The sequence below is a fragment of the Protopterus annectens genome, chromosome 10.part0 (assembly GCF_019279795.1).
Source record: "Protopterus annectens isolate FY-2018-M chromosome 10.part0, PAN1.0, whole genome shotgun sequence".
NCBI lineage: Eukaryota > Metazoa > Chordata > Ceratodontiformes > Protopteridae > Protopterus > Protopterus annectens.
Genome location: NC_056744.1, coordinates 1,706,689,181 through 1,706,702,406, shown reverse-complemented (window position 1 = coordinate 1,706,702,406; position 13,226 = coordinate 1,706,689,181). Strand labels below are relative to the sequence as shown.

The 13,226-nt window shown below is 40.7% G+C and overlaps 1 protein-coding gene across 1 annotated transcript in view; it reads left to right on the top strand.

Annotated features, from left to right (window-relative positions):
- The window catches only part of LOC122814454 (zinc finger protein 665-like), a 330,084-nt gene that overhangs the window by 301,118 nt on the left and 15,740 nt on the right, over positions 1 to 13,226 (top strand). Inside the window, exon 5 of the mRNA XM_044087033.1 lies at positions 6,765 to 6,891. Within this exon, the coding sequence (XP_043942968.1) occupies positions 6,765 to 6,891 (127 nt within the window). The remainder of the gene's footprint in view (positions 1 to 6,764; positions 6,892 to 13,226) is intronic.

Here is a 13,226-nt window from a genome sequence, read left to right as displayed (position 1 = left end):
GTATACCCCTGGCGCACTGACGTCAGGGAAGAAGCGACAGCAACCGACGCCGGACCAAGACTTTGGAACTCTGGCTGACTGCGGGACCACCTAATGGCAGGATAACCCAAGTGTAATGACTGCAGCAGTGTAACACGATGAACATCCTTAGTTCCTACATACCTCTAACACAACTTCATTTTTACAGTCTATTTATACTTTTCTTGGATCCTGTTTTTCCTCTTGGTATTTAGACTTTGTACGGAAGCATCTGTTTGGAAACACTTCTGCTGATGCTTGTAACAAAACATATAACAATTTACTTTTCAGACTTGTTTTTAAGGAAATATGTTATGGGAAGGCACGTACACATTGTTTTTTTGCTGATTATGTCCATCCTTTTGTAAGAAAGCATGTCAAACTTTTTTGCTGATTTTGTAAGAAAACGTTTTTTATAGAAACATCTTGTAAGAAAGCACGTACTGGTGATTTTTGTAAAAAGCGTGTCCATTAATAGAAGCCTGTAAGAAAGCATCTGTCAAACTGTATTGCTGATGTGAGAAAAGCATGTAATAACTTTCCAGAATAGGCTTTTTGCTGACACTGTGAGGAAGCATGTCTGTTAATAGACGTTCTTTCTTCAAACACATACATAGTATGGATGCCCATTTTACATTGCTAAACTCTATCTACATACAAGCAAACTTTTTATTTTATGCTTCATCTTTCAGCGTATTTACAGCAGAATTGATATTAATCTTTTATTCGCTGTTCAACATACACTAAAAATGGGTATAGGAAAAACTGCATATATTTCCTCACCTGCAGTTTTCTTGGCTGTGTGATGATGTTCCTTATAGACTTCAGTGATTTCTGTTAGCTGTCTCTCTTAATAATAGCTTAGACTGGCTTCCTATGGGCCATTTTAGTATCTGTGTTGATGAGTCAGTGGTCCTTGTAGAAGAATTCCTACCTATGTATTATGAAGATGTGGGATTATTCATATAATTACGTACATAATGCATCAATTTGGGCATGGTTGTACAGCTAGGCATGGTGAGTTCTAACTTGCTGGTTTAGTTAGTCTTGTAGACTGATCCTTACCTAGTCTGAACTGCAGGTAAGCTGCCCCAGCTGCTACCCCAGATCTTAAGCTGATGCAATACAGATATTTTTTAAGGCTCTCATCACAATACGTCTTGGTCCTGTCCTGCACTAACTTTTGATTCCACTTCAGCTGACCCATTTTCATCTCATTTTGGTAAGCTGTACAACCTTACATATTTCTGGAATTGCTTTGCTCAGTTTTGTCTAAACCACATGATGGCACTGGGGTCTTGGGTTTGATTCTCAACACGTCCATTTGAGAGGGAATGAACACAGGTTTATAAATGGTGATGTTTTCACTTTCCGATGAACAGACTTGGACTAGATGAGTATTGTGCTGTCCCTTCAAAAACAGCCAGCTTTCTGTCAGTAGAGATCTCTGCTGTTGATAATTTACCAGCATTTCTCTTCTTTGTGCCTGATATGCTGTACGGTCCACCTGTTATGTCACTCTAGCCGCTAACTTTTGTCAGTTAAGCTTGCCTTCATTAAAGAAGTTATACATCCTGTTGTACTTCTAATGCATGGTGTACATCTCTGGATGGTGTCAGTGTCTCCTACTATTAGGATTAGTTGTGTTTATCTGATTACAAAAAGCTCCCTTGATTTTCAGGCTTGCACCAGAGCATGTGTGAGCTGATAAATATAGTAAAGAGTGCGGCATATAAGTATTAATTGCTCATGTGACACTTTGAACAGCTACAACATGAAACAAAGACTAGTGTCACATTTATAGATGGAGAAGTGACCACAAGGACTAATAAAATATAGTATGTGTACTCAGTGTCTGGAAAGATAAGCAGATAGCAAATAAGTGTAATTTAGAAAGTTCTAGACAGAATATGGCAGTAAGAGGCTGAACTGGTTAGTTTATAGAATAGTTTTATACATCGTAACTTGTTATTTAGTAAACCAACACCAGTAAAACATGAGACAAAGGATACCTAATCTGTAAGGCAAAGATGTATTTAAGTCATATAAAGCAGAATACTTTCTTCGCCACCCAAGAATAATTTTCTTCCATAGCGAAAGCCAGGGTACCTTTTTGGATAGGCTTATATAGGCCCTAGGGCCAATAGCCTAGTACCTACCTATGAACCTATGACGGTGTGTGCTTAGAACAGTTAGATTTGTACATTGTTTCAAATGCTAGAACTAGCAATAAAAGTTCAAGCCTAGAAATGTTTAGGGTACAGCAGAAAGTCATTTATAACCACTACAAAAACTGTAAAACAACACTGGGAAACTTCTATCAATTTGATCTTCTGTTGTAAAATAACATGAGAGAACTCTATACTCACATATCTCCCCTGAACTGGAAATCTTCCTCAATAAATTGTAAACTGCACTACCCATTCAAAATTCAGAAAGCTCATAAAACAGTATTGTCCTAACTAACATGAAGTCATGTTCATGTGATATTGTACAACACTAGCGGGTATTTCTGATCTACACATACAGTACGTATGTGTCATTTTATTTCACAGAAAAATTAATATAGCCCAGCACATAAGTGATACAAATGAATAACTTGGTGTGCTCTGTATTGTCGGATTCTTCTCAGCTGTGCAAAGCATTGTCCATAGTGTCCACTTGACTACGTCTGTAGATGCATCTTTTATGTTTCACCATTATGTAACCTACTCACTCCTTTTCTGAGCATGCCATTCACTGTTATTAAATCATTAGCAGTGTCAACATACTAGGAAAATTCCACAACCACAAGAACCAAAGGCCTCCAGATGCAACACAAAGTACCTGCTCTTACTGCTCATTAGCTCCCTAGAGTGATGGTATCCACACCCCACCTGCAGCAGGCTTATGCAGATCTCCAGAGGTAAGCAGGACCTGAGAGCTGCTGATTCATTCTGACAACACATCTAAACAAGCACCACATGGCAGTAACCATTGTGTACCTTGCCAAGCCACTACAGTTGGCAGTGTTCTTCCCTCCAATCTGCAGACCATCAACTCCAATAGTATGTTCTTCCCTGGTGAGATCAGATAATCAGTCTGTCTCATTCGAAGTTTCTGTCCACCCAACCCCTCCCCAGCCGTAACCAGGCTAAAAAACTTCTCAAAAGCTGACTACAACCTCCTAAGGGAGAGTATCAGCGGCTTCACACCAGTACCCCCCCTCAGATGATGCAGACAACTATGCTGAACAGTACACCAGTGCAGTATACAAGCACCTGTACAACTGCATGTACAGCCATACTCAACAGAACTAAAACCTGCTCCTCAAGGAAACACAAACCTGTCTGGTGGACATCCTCTATCAACAGGCTTTACAAAAAACTGAAGAAACGGCTGTCCAAGGGTAAAAAAGGAGCATATTACAAATTGGAAAATCTCCCTGCTCTGCCTCAACAAGCAAAGTAGATCACTAGTGAAAACCTCCAAAGCCAATTATAAGTTGAAACTAGCCTCCAAAACAAAGGGAAACCACAAGTCCTTCTTCAGTTATGTTAGGAACCTCCATGGCAAAGCCCAAGTTTGTTCCGAACTAGTACTTAATGGTACCACTTGTACTGATCCTGCTAACTTAGCCAACCTGTTGGCTGATAGGTTCAGCGCAAACTTCACACCCTTATCTCCCCCCCAAAGGCCTAGTTGATATCCCTGATACTTGTCCCACACCTCACATCTCTGTAGATCAAGTGTTAAAGGGGCTATCCAAGGCAAAGAACACAGCTTCCATGGGACCTGTTTGTATCCCAGGCTGTATTCTGCACCATCTCCAGCAAGAACCAGCTTCTTCATTGAGCATCCTGTTCAACCATAGCCTAACTACAGACTTCATTCCAGCAGAGTGGAGAACTGCCATTGTCATCCCTTTGCACAAAGGTGGTGCCACTACTGACCCGGGAAACTATCGCCCCAGCAGCTTGACAAGTCTGATCTGTAAAGCCATGGTGCGTATTATTATGGATCTCATAAACAGGGACATAGGCAATCTCCAAGCACTCGACCCCTACCAAGTTCAGATTTGTCAGGGGCAGATCTTGCCTTTTGAACCTAGCTGACTTTTTTGAGATTGTCACCAAGGCCCTGGATGAGGGAAAGTCAGTACATACAGCTTACCTTGACCTGGCCAAGGCCTTTGACTCAATCCCCCACCTGGGCATCATCAAAAAGCTAAACCAACTTGGTGTTAATCCCTATCCAGTCAGATGGGTGGTGAACTGGCTCACAGATGGGACCCACAAGGTCAAAATAGGTGCTGCCACCTCCGACAGCAGACCTTTCACTAGTGGTGTTCCCCAGAGATCTGTCCTGGGACCCCTACTGTGTGGCATATACTTCTCAGAGGCCCAGGCAAAGACAAAGGGCCTGTGGCTGACCAAGTTTGTGGATGACTGTTAGTTGGGTGTTGTCATTGACTCCCCATTTGATGTTAACATACTGCAAGAGGGTCTCACAGCTACAAATAACTGGTGCCAAAGTCATGGCCTTAAGTTAAATGCAAAAAAATGTATTATCGTACCATTCGGCAAAAACACGTCCCCTGCTGATTACCACATCAACGGCAACCCCCTAAGCACACAACTTGTGGTGAGAGACCTGGGCACTCGGGTTGAGAACAACCTTACATTTGACTATCATGTAGCGGCAGTGGTCAGAAAAGCCTTTTACTTGGTTCATCTTATAAGTAAAGGGATTGCATCCAGAAAAAAGGAGGTTATTACCTCTCTGTACTCCTCCCTCATTAGACCAATAATTGAGTATAATGCCCCGTTAGGGATGTACCTCTCCAAACATCTGCACCAACTGAAAAGGCCACTGAAATATCTCACAAAGAGAATCCATGGCCTCCCAACACCTGTCCTATGCAGACAGGCTTAAATCACTATCACTCTACTTGGTATCATACAGATTGCTGAGAGGTGATCTGTGTCTCGCCTCAAGGCAATATCAGACCCTGTCCTACTAGAGATGCTCCATATCTGTAAGTCTAATTCCTCTCACATTACCTGATCCCTGCTTGATGGGCCTAAATGTAATATGCGACATTAACAAAACCCACTGGAGAGACAGGTTTGTCTCCCAGAGGCTGCCCCATCTCTGGAATAGACTTCCCATACATGTCAAACATAGTACCTAACTGGCCGTCTTCAAATGCAACCTTGATGAGTGGATGGGGAACCATACATTTGTCCCAGGGGTTCCACCTTTGTCCCTCATTGACAGGGTTGACAGGTGCTGACTGACGTTTCTTTTTTGGGGATAAACTCTTGGCTAGGCTTATAACAGCCACAGGGCCATTATCCTAGTAACCGCCTATGATCCTAAAAATCACTAAAAGGTAATTTTGTACCTCACCAAGCCCCTTGCTTGGCTCCCATTAAGGTGCAAACAATTTTGTGTATGGACTGCAAACCAAATAGAGTAGAAAATCTCCTGTCACAATCCAAAGGCTTTGCCTAAAACAATGCCATGGTATTTTAAGTAAGAAGGTCACTCTGCTTTGTGCTTTGGCAGCCACCATCCCCAAGGTGGGATGCTTGACCGTGTCACTTTTTGTAGTAACTACACCAATGCCAGACTCTTGGTATGCCAGTTATTTGTCTGCTTTGGTTGTGACAATCTTCAGGAAGTGTGTCTTTCATTGGCAGTACATGTGACCCAGTGAAAGAGCAGAAATCATTCCTCTTTAAGGTTATATTGGAGCAGTGGAGCAGTTCCACTTTTTTATTTTTGGGTGGGGGGACTAAGTGCTCCTCCAAATGAGGAGTTCTTGATAGTTAGACCTACCTTTAGATTTATGCTCTCCAGCCTGTCATTGTCCTGTTGTGCTCCCTTCATATTTTTCTGCCTTTGCTGACTTAATCCCGAACACTTTTCCTTAACTTCAAGTCCTTTCTTGGTGCTCCACCCTCTACTTATTGGTTTACTTGGTATGGTGGAGGGGGGGGTTGGGCTAGATGACTTTTGCAACCACAGAACATGCCAGAATCTCTACTTATACAACTGTGGATGATGTGTGTGTATCTATATATATATATATATATATTTTTTTTTTTTTGCTTATTCTACTCCTCCTCCTCTAAAATCTCAGCCAGCATACGTACAGAATGCATCATCTGTGTGTTTTAGCATTGTGGCCTCCTACCATTCACTCCTGTCCCACTGCCAGTTCATGTAATAGGCTGAGTGACCTGTATGTAACCTCTGACCTCATCCTATTCACTTGTCTTCCATTACCTGTGACCAACACGGGCCCACTGATGAGCAGATTAGCTATCAGTCCTTACATTCCATTCCTTTCATGCACCAGAGTGTAGATCAGCCTTCTGGTAAGATAAATTCAGATCCTTGGAATGGAAACTCTATTCTGTACTCTTAATGGTGGCATGTTTATCTCTTCTTTACCCATTTGTTAAGGTCAGCTGTGCAAATGACACTCCATGCCTTGTTTCTTTCACATTTGTGCTCCTCTTAGACTTAAGAAATGTTCTTGTGTCTGCTGGCTTTACTGTTTAGAGGTACTAAAATGGGATGGTGGTAGAATGAAACTGAAAGCATCCACTCATGACTAATCCATAGTCTGTTACATGTGTAGTACAATGAAGTAGGCCTCTAGTAACAAAGGCCAATGTTTCCTGGTGAGAAAAAAAACAGCAAACTTTATGCTGCACAAAAACAGAAGTTGGAGTACACTTGTGTGTCCTTTTCAGGTGCCAGAAACCTTTGAAGATGTTGCTGTCACTTTCTCAGGAGAAGAATGGAAGATGTTAAGAAAACAAGACAAAGAACTTTACCGAGAAGTGATGGTACAGAACTATGAAACCCTGGTTTCAGTAGGTAAGTGTGGTCCCATTTGTAGGAACTGAGATCTTTTTCTGAGACTTGTGTGCATCATATTAAAATGCAATGCCAAGTTGTTTAATCTTGTTAGCCAGGTAAGTGAACCAGTCCATTGTGAACCATTTTCAGATGAAAGTACAAAGGTATATGAAATATAGAACCACAGTTTATAGAGCCAGTTGATCTAGCAAAGTATGTAAGCACCACAGAGACCACAAGGAAAGGTCCAGATTGAAACCTGAATCCTGTAACTATGAGAAGGAAACCAGACAAATAATTCAGAAGCATATTGTCCTTGGAGGTGAGATCTCTGTACTTTTCTCATTTTTAGATGGTTCTAAAGTACCCAGTATCATATTCAACATATATTGTTGCAAGTATTTATTTATTTATTTTTTATTTGCAGTTTATTTGCCAGGATAGTCCACTGGGCCACAAGGAGACCATTTTCAATGGAGTCCTGGGGAGAAAAGCTCCAGAAGAAGTACAAATAGTACAATTTGCAAAATTACAAAAATTACAAGTACATTAGAATTAGAAGAATACAAAGTAACTAAGTTACAGAAAAATTGGCATTTGCAAGAGCAAATTAGTACAATGCATTTAACAAAAAAATCATTACAGACAAATTAAGCTCCATAATGCATATAATTTGTTGCTAGGCATTATAAGACTATAGGTGGTTGTTCATGGATAAGTTAGCTTATAGAGAGTGACTATAGTCAGGGAAGTTAATTAGGATGGGAACAAGAACATTCCCATTGTGTAGTTAGGTGTGAGTGGAAGAAGGTTTTAAAGGCAGAGAGACTATTGGTGGTCAGGATGAGAGGTGGGATGAGTGGCGGCAGAGCCTTTCATTATTTGTGTTTATGCACCTTCCAAACATGCTTTAAAACCTTGTATGTTCAGCATCACAGTTTCTTTGCATGCGTTATGTATATCGACTTCATTTTAAATTAAATCCTTTGTACTTTCACCCTTTCATCATTGTATCATTTAATGAATGCCAGTCTCAGCCACCACTTTTATATGAAGCACCACTCCCCTGCCAAGTGTTCTGCCTCCGTTGAGATAGCCCGCTTTCTCCTCCTGTTTACCGCAATGTTGATATCAGGATCCATCAGTCTGTCTTTGATGAATAATTGTTTTATTTTTAGGACATGTTGTTTATTTGTAGTGCAAGCTTTGACAAGTACATCCTCTGCAACTCCATCTAAGCCAAAAGCATTAGAACAGCTTGGCGGTTCAAACTTTCTGACGTAGATTAGCACCTCTTTTTATCCCATAAGTCTCCACAGTGATACCTTTTCCAGATTTTCATTGTTACACCTCGTCGTATCCCATAAGTCCCCACTGTAGTTCCCTTTCCAGAGTTTCATTGTTACATAATGTGCTCAATCAATTTTTCTAGCTGTATAAAGTGTGTAGATAGTTTCTTAATGGCCCAGGCTCCCTTTTATTAAAATCATTTATAAAAAAGATAGAAACTGATAAATCATCATAGAGAAACTAAATCATAATTTACTGTTATCATTCACTGTTCATTTCTGTTAAAATGTGTGGCCTGTACTCCCAGTCATAGCCCTGAGTCTTTCCTCACCAGTCCCTACATTTTTCACACAGGCTGTAAAGAAGTTGGTATTGGCTGGTTCGCCTTGGATGTTGAATGTCCCAAACTTTGTAGCTAAGACGTCAATGCCAAGTTCAGACTTGTATTCTCTAGGTGCATATTTTACTCACCTTGACATCTCTCACAGTCACGAGGTTACCAAAGTCCAAGCTTCTAGGCTTGGTGATGACTCTTGGGTCAGTTCGCGGCCTCAAGACTTTGATGCTGACTTTAGGCCCTTGTATTTTCATCCTGTATAATAGAGCCTGTAATGATTATGGTTGGGAATCTAGCTATAGTTGCTTTGGGATTGATGTAAATTTTAAAACCAGTCTGAATTCTGTGCCAGCACTCATCCTTGCAACAATGCCCCCCACATTATTCCCATCACTGGTCCCAGCCTTATCTTCTGCTCCAGTTATCTTTTGAGGAGGCTCATTTCCTGTAGATTCTCATGCCTTGCACATATTTCAGAGTACTTCAGCAGATCCCTGTGACCATTTCGTCATCCATGTAAAAGTCTTCCTCCTCTTCTTCTTCACCTCCACCTCCCCCAAAGATGCATAGAAAGACTACATACAAGAAACAGCACATAGATTTTCCCACATAGTCCCTACAGCTGGTTTGAAAGATGAGTACTGACTTCCCTGTCCCCCCCCCACTCGATGACCCTAAACAGTGGCAGATCCTGTAGATAAGATAATTTGTCGGAGAGATTACCCTATGTCCTCCCAACAGCAGACACTTCAGAAGGACTTCCTGTCGACTCGACATTCCTGTTGTACCTCTCCCATTAGTTGACATGCATAACATTGCCACAGGTACATCCTATCAGCAAAACGTTCCTACACCCATAGCCCTTGATACACCCACAGCCCTGTGATCCATCCAAAAGATAAGGAATCCATGCCTCTGTCAACACTTGGGGAACATGCATGTATGTTCTTCATTTTTCCTTGATGGTATGTAGTTACCTGGCCTGCATGGAGTTTCATAAGGAAGTGGCTGATGAAATTGTTTAGACTATTAACCAGTTGAATAAAAAAATCCACAAAAGACAAGTTTTTGTCCCAGTAGCCTACCTCTTAGAGCCCTTTTTAGGTTATGACAAATTGACAAACCTACGAACATAGCAAATAAAACCCAAAGAAACCAAAAGGTGCTACTCCTCAATGCTAACAGCCTAAACAAGAAACTCCATATGCTACAAGCTCTTCTCACTCCGGAGAATATAGACATATAGATAGAAAGTGCTCCAGCAGTGCAAAGCTTTAGTGCCTTCCACACATTTAGACTATCAGCTGCACAGACAGGGACAAAAGGTGGAGGAATCTCCATTTACATTAGCAACAAGTGTACCTCTAAGTTGGTTAAACAGGATGCTGCCCTGGACTTTATCCACCTGTAAATCACCATACACAAAATCCCATACCATATCATATTATATCGAGCTATATTTCATCCTCTATGTCCCAAGAATCTTATAGCTTATGAGTAACACCTACTGAAGACACCCACCATTAAACCAAATACCCTGTTATTAGGAGACTTTAACTACCCCTTCCATAGACTGAGAAATATACACTGCCTCAAGCTTGCAGGCACAGCAATTCCTGGGCTTTATTAACACAAATACGCTTGACCAGGTAGTGTCCACACCCACCAGAGAGTCAAACATACTGGACCTGGTAATCGCCAATTTGAGAGTTCTGCACAGTCCCCAGTACATATATACTTTTGCTTTGTGCCTGCTGAATGGCGCACAGTGACGATTATCCCACTCCACAAAGGAGAAGCCACCACGGACCCCTGGAGCGACTGCCCCCATTAGCATGGCCTGCAAGGCCATGGATTGTATCATCATGGAACTTATAAACAAAGACATTGGTAATCTCCAAGCTCTGGACCCCACCCAGTTAGGGTTTGTAAAAGGCAGATCATGTCTCCTAAACCTGATTGACTTCTTTGAAGCAGTCACCAAAGCCGTAGACGAGGATAAGGTGGTTCATACAGCCTATCTAGATCTCGCCAAGGCTTTCAACACCATCCCCCACTCCAGAATTATAGATAAACTCACTAAACTAGGGTTAAATCCCTATGTCACAAGACTAGTTTTAGAAAATAAAGAAACATGGTGGCAAATATACCTGAATGGTGGAACCCCTCAGGGCTAAATGAAATTATTTCCATCAATAGTCTCCTTAAATTAAGAACATATGACAGGAGGTAGTTCATAATATTTGCATCTTTACTTGAATATGTGTGTATATAAATGTAATTTGTAAAATATATGGTCTATAAAGTGTCAATTGTTTTAATATTCATTTATTTTTAAATGTTGGATTGGAGCTGGTATTGGCTGTTTTAATTTGTGGTGTCATGTATTATATAAAAGGGTTGTTCAGTGTAAAACAGTTTATCTGAAGAAGTTTGGTAATTTATCAGACAAAAGTGCTAATAAACTGTGGAAAATATACCTTTGCTTTTTCTTGCTGCCAGCCAGTTGGTTTTTATTTGGTTTATTCTGTTTTGTGTTTGGTTTTAGTATGGCTTTCGGCAGCTGTAAAGAAGGCAATGGAGCGGTTTCCGTATTGGAGTTTCAACAGCTCCGGGAATCTGTGGACAATTTAACCCGGTTAGTGCAGCTGCTTGCTAGATGATCTAGCAATATTGGGTTACCAGCATATGGTAGTGGTGACTACCAAAATACCCCTGAAATCCTCAGGGAATGAGCTAATGGAGTCAATGGAGGTGGAAGTGGAACTGTTCCTGCACCAGGACCAGTGGAACAACAAGCGGAAGGGACTTTACCTGATGCACCGAGACCAGCAGTTTTTTTGCTCAATTCGTGGCTTAACCGGAGCGTACCATCTGGAGCCCCGGTAATGGGTAACAGTACTTTCTTCGACAAGTTATTGGATGAGTTTAAAGACAAACGTACTAAGTTCCGTAAATTACAGCAAGAGAATAAATATTTTAAAGAATGTCTTAAATTCAAACTTGTACCCAAAGGACTCCAGTTGTGGAAATTCCCAACCGGGTTAGAGCAGAATTCACTGTTACACCAGGAGCTCCTAGCCATGTTTGGTAAATATGGCTGTGAATTGATGGAGCTCCTGATAAAACATAACAGCCAAGCCATGGAAGTATTACATGGCAATATCAAAGAATTTGATGGCAAAATTAACAGCAATTTGTTTGCTGGTCATAAAAGTCAATACAACCATATTTTTAAGGATATTGACAGTGTGTGTGAGGCTATTTTGCATAGGAAGAATAAAAAACTGACACGAGACAAGTCATCATATGTACTGGGCAAAGCATATCCTTTACCACCTCTAGGGCAAAGCGCTAACAAATTTTCCAGTAGACAACAAGAATATGATGAAACCTGTGAAGAATCCGATGGTGAAGCTGTCCCTTTAGATCAGCCGGAGGTGCGGAGATCAGAAAGGTTACGGAATCGCAGGCAACAGAACCAGGGACCATATCCACAAACCAGTCACTGGAAACACAATCAGCAGAGGAATGGGAACAAGAACAATCGATTTTAGAGGTGGTTAGTGACTTTGACTGTAAAATCATTGAAAATACTGCTCACGATTTTAAAATTTATAACTACAGTACAATTGCTCTTGGTGAAGAGTGTGCTAATTTATCTGTGGTGAACCTTGTCAGGTTGATTTTTGATTTAAAAAATGTATGTCAGAAATTTAAATCTACAAGTGGTATTTAACAATGAAAGTCAGATTTTATGTAATGGTGAAACAAGTGTCAGAATTCCAAGCATTTTTAACCCTGAGGTGCATCCCATATTAAAGGTGTTTGAAATAGATTTTAGATATTTTTCTTCACAGTTTGATTATGCTGATAATATGTCCGACATTGATAAAAGTATGCTGGAGTATCTTGGATCATATTGTGATCTCAGGTTCATGCGCCCTGACAAGGGTGGGGGCATGGTAATTATGCAACAAGACGATTACACTCAAAAAATGTGTAACATGTTGTATAGTGGCACCTATGAAGAGTGTCTATTAATGAAATAAATCTTGGATATAAGAGAATAGACTGGGAATTACTGGATATGCTCACACAGGAACAGATTACTAAACAGGAATACAACTACATGACAATTGATTGGCCTAGGATCCCGGTAATTTTTCGGGGTCCCTAAGATGCACAAGGATATTGTTGATCCACCTTTAAGGCTTATTGTGGATTCTGGGAAATGTAAGACCAGTTGCATAGCTAGATTCATGGATAAACAACTTAAAACAGTAGTAAGTAATATTCCAAATTTGTGTCGTGATTCCTGGCAGTTTCTCACCATTTGTAATAAACTGAACCCCTTCTCTGATGGTATTTATATAACTATAGATGTAAAAGACTTGTTTAGCAGCATTCCCCATGAGCAAAGAAAGGACTGGTTTTGCTTATACCTCCATGAAGTAATGAAGTTTCATCAAGATAAAATTAATGTTTACAACCAGTTATTAGATATGGCCCTAAGCTTTAATTATATACATTTCGAAGGACATTATTACCGACAAATGGAAGGGGTAGCCATGGGGTCAGCCTGTGGTCCCTCGTTTGCTAATATTGTCATGGCATGGTGGGAAAGGGAATTCCTGTACACAAGTCCTTTTTATTCCTACATTAGTATGTATGTCAGGTACCAGGATGATTTGTTTATTGCATGGAAAGTGCCAATGGTAGAAAT